Here is a 997-nt window from a genome sequence, read left to right on the forward strand (position 1 = left end):
AGGAAATATCAGCACTGAGAAGTAAGGAATGGAAGCTTCTGATGAATGGAGCAGATGGGCTGCCAGGGATCTAACTGTTATACAGAACCTCCAGCTTCAAAACTCAAGCCAGATGAAATATTCTGACTTTTTACCGACTTTCCCTATCTGCATGCTTGTACCAGGTCAGTCAATAAGCCAGGCAGATGGCACTCCAGGGGCACAGTTATGACAAGACATGGAGCTATGCTTGAAGGACGATGTTTGTCGCATTGAAGTTACAGAGCTGACATTCCCCATAATGATCACATGCTCAGCGCACATTTCCCAACATTCACCCTACACTCACTTCTGGAGAATCATCGCCAAATTCTGCGAACTCCCGGCCCCGCCCCATTCCTGTTAGAAGTCCCCTCCCTTCACACATGATACAGTGTATCCGTTGCTCATTCCACCTTGTGACGTCAGCGCAGCGCATTCTCCAGCCCGTCATTCATCCCGCCGGCCACACGAACGGCTTTTGTGTCACCCATAAAGTGCAGGGGGGCGGGCCGTACTGCGAGGGCGTGGTTGGGAAGTAGGTGAAGAGCTAAGGGGGAATATAGAGAAGGGGGCGGGTCCCAGGGGACTCAGTAGGATACGTGTGAGAGGTGGGGGAAGAGGGCGTGTCGGTGGGCGGATCGAGGAGAAGTAGGACAGCGGTAGCCCTGGAATGGGGCGCAGTAGGTTGGGGTGACATGTGGTCATGGGGGGACGTGCTGCTGCCGCTGCTCTACTGCGCCGCCCTGCTGGTCACTGTGTCCACCATCAGACACCTCCTGAGACAGAGGAGACCCCGGGGCTTCCCTCCCGGACCCCTCAGACTGCCCCTCATAGGGAACATCCTGAGCCTCAACTCCACCGAGCCCCATGTGTACATGACCCGCCTGAGCCACAGCCACGGAGAGGTGAATTATTTATTATTATTTATCATGTGCAAATCTATCAGCAATATTATTAATGTTATTATATACCCCCC

The 997-nt window shown here is 53.5% G+C and overlaps 1 protein-coding gene across 1 annotated transcript in view; it reads left to right on the plus strand.

Annotated features, from left to right (window-relative positions):
• The first annotated feature begins 658 nt into the window (after positions 1–658).
• Positions 659–997, plus strand: part of LOC108802409 (vitamin D 25-hydroxylase) — a 6,310-nt gene continuing 5,971 nt past the window's right edge. The window contains exon 1 of the mRNA XM_018574264.1: positions 659–926. Coding sequence (XP_018429766.1) covers positions 717–926 — 210 coding nt within the window. The 5' untranslated portion in view covers positions 659–716. The remainder of the gene's footprint in view (positions 927–997) is intronic.

Source organism: Nanorana parkeri, unplaced genomic scaffold (assembly GCF_000935625.1).
Source record: "Nanorana parkeri isolate BGI_ZX_2015 unplaced genomic scaffold, ASM93562v1 scaffold2846, whole genome shotgun sequence".
NCBI lineage: Eukaryota > Metazoa > Chordata > Amphibia > Anura > Dicroglossidae > Nanorana > Nanorana parkeri.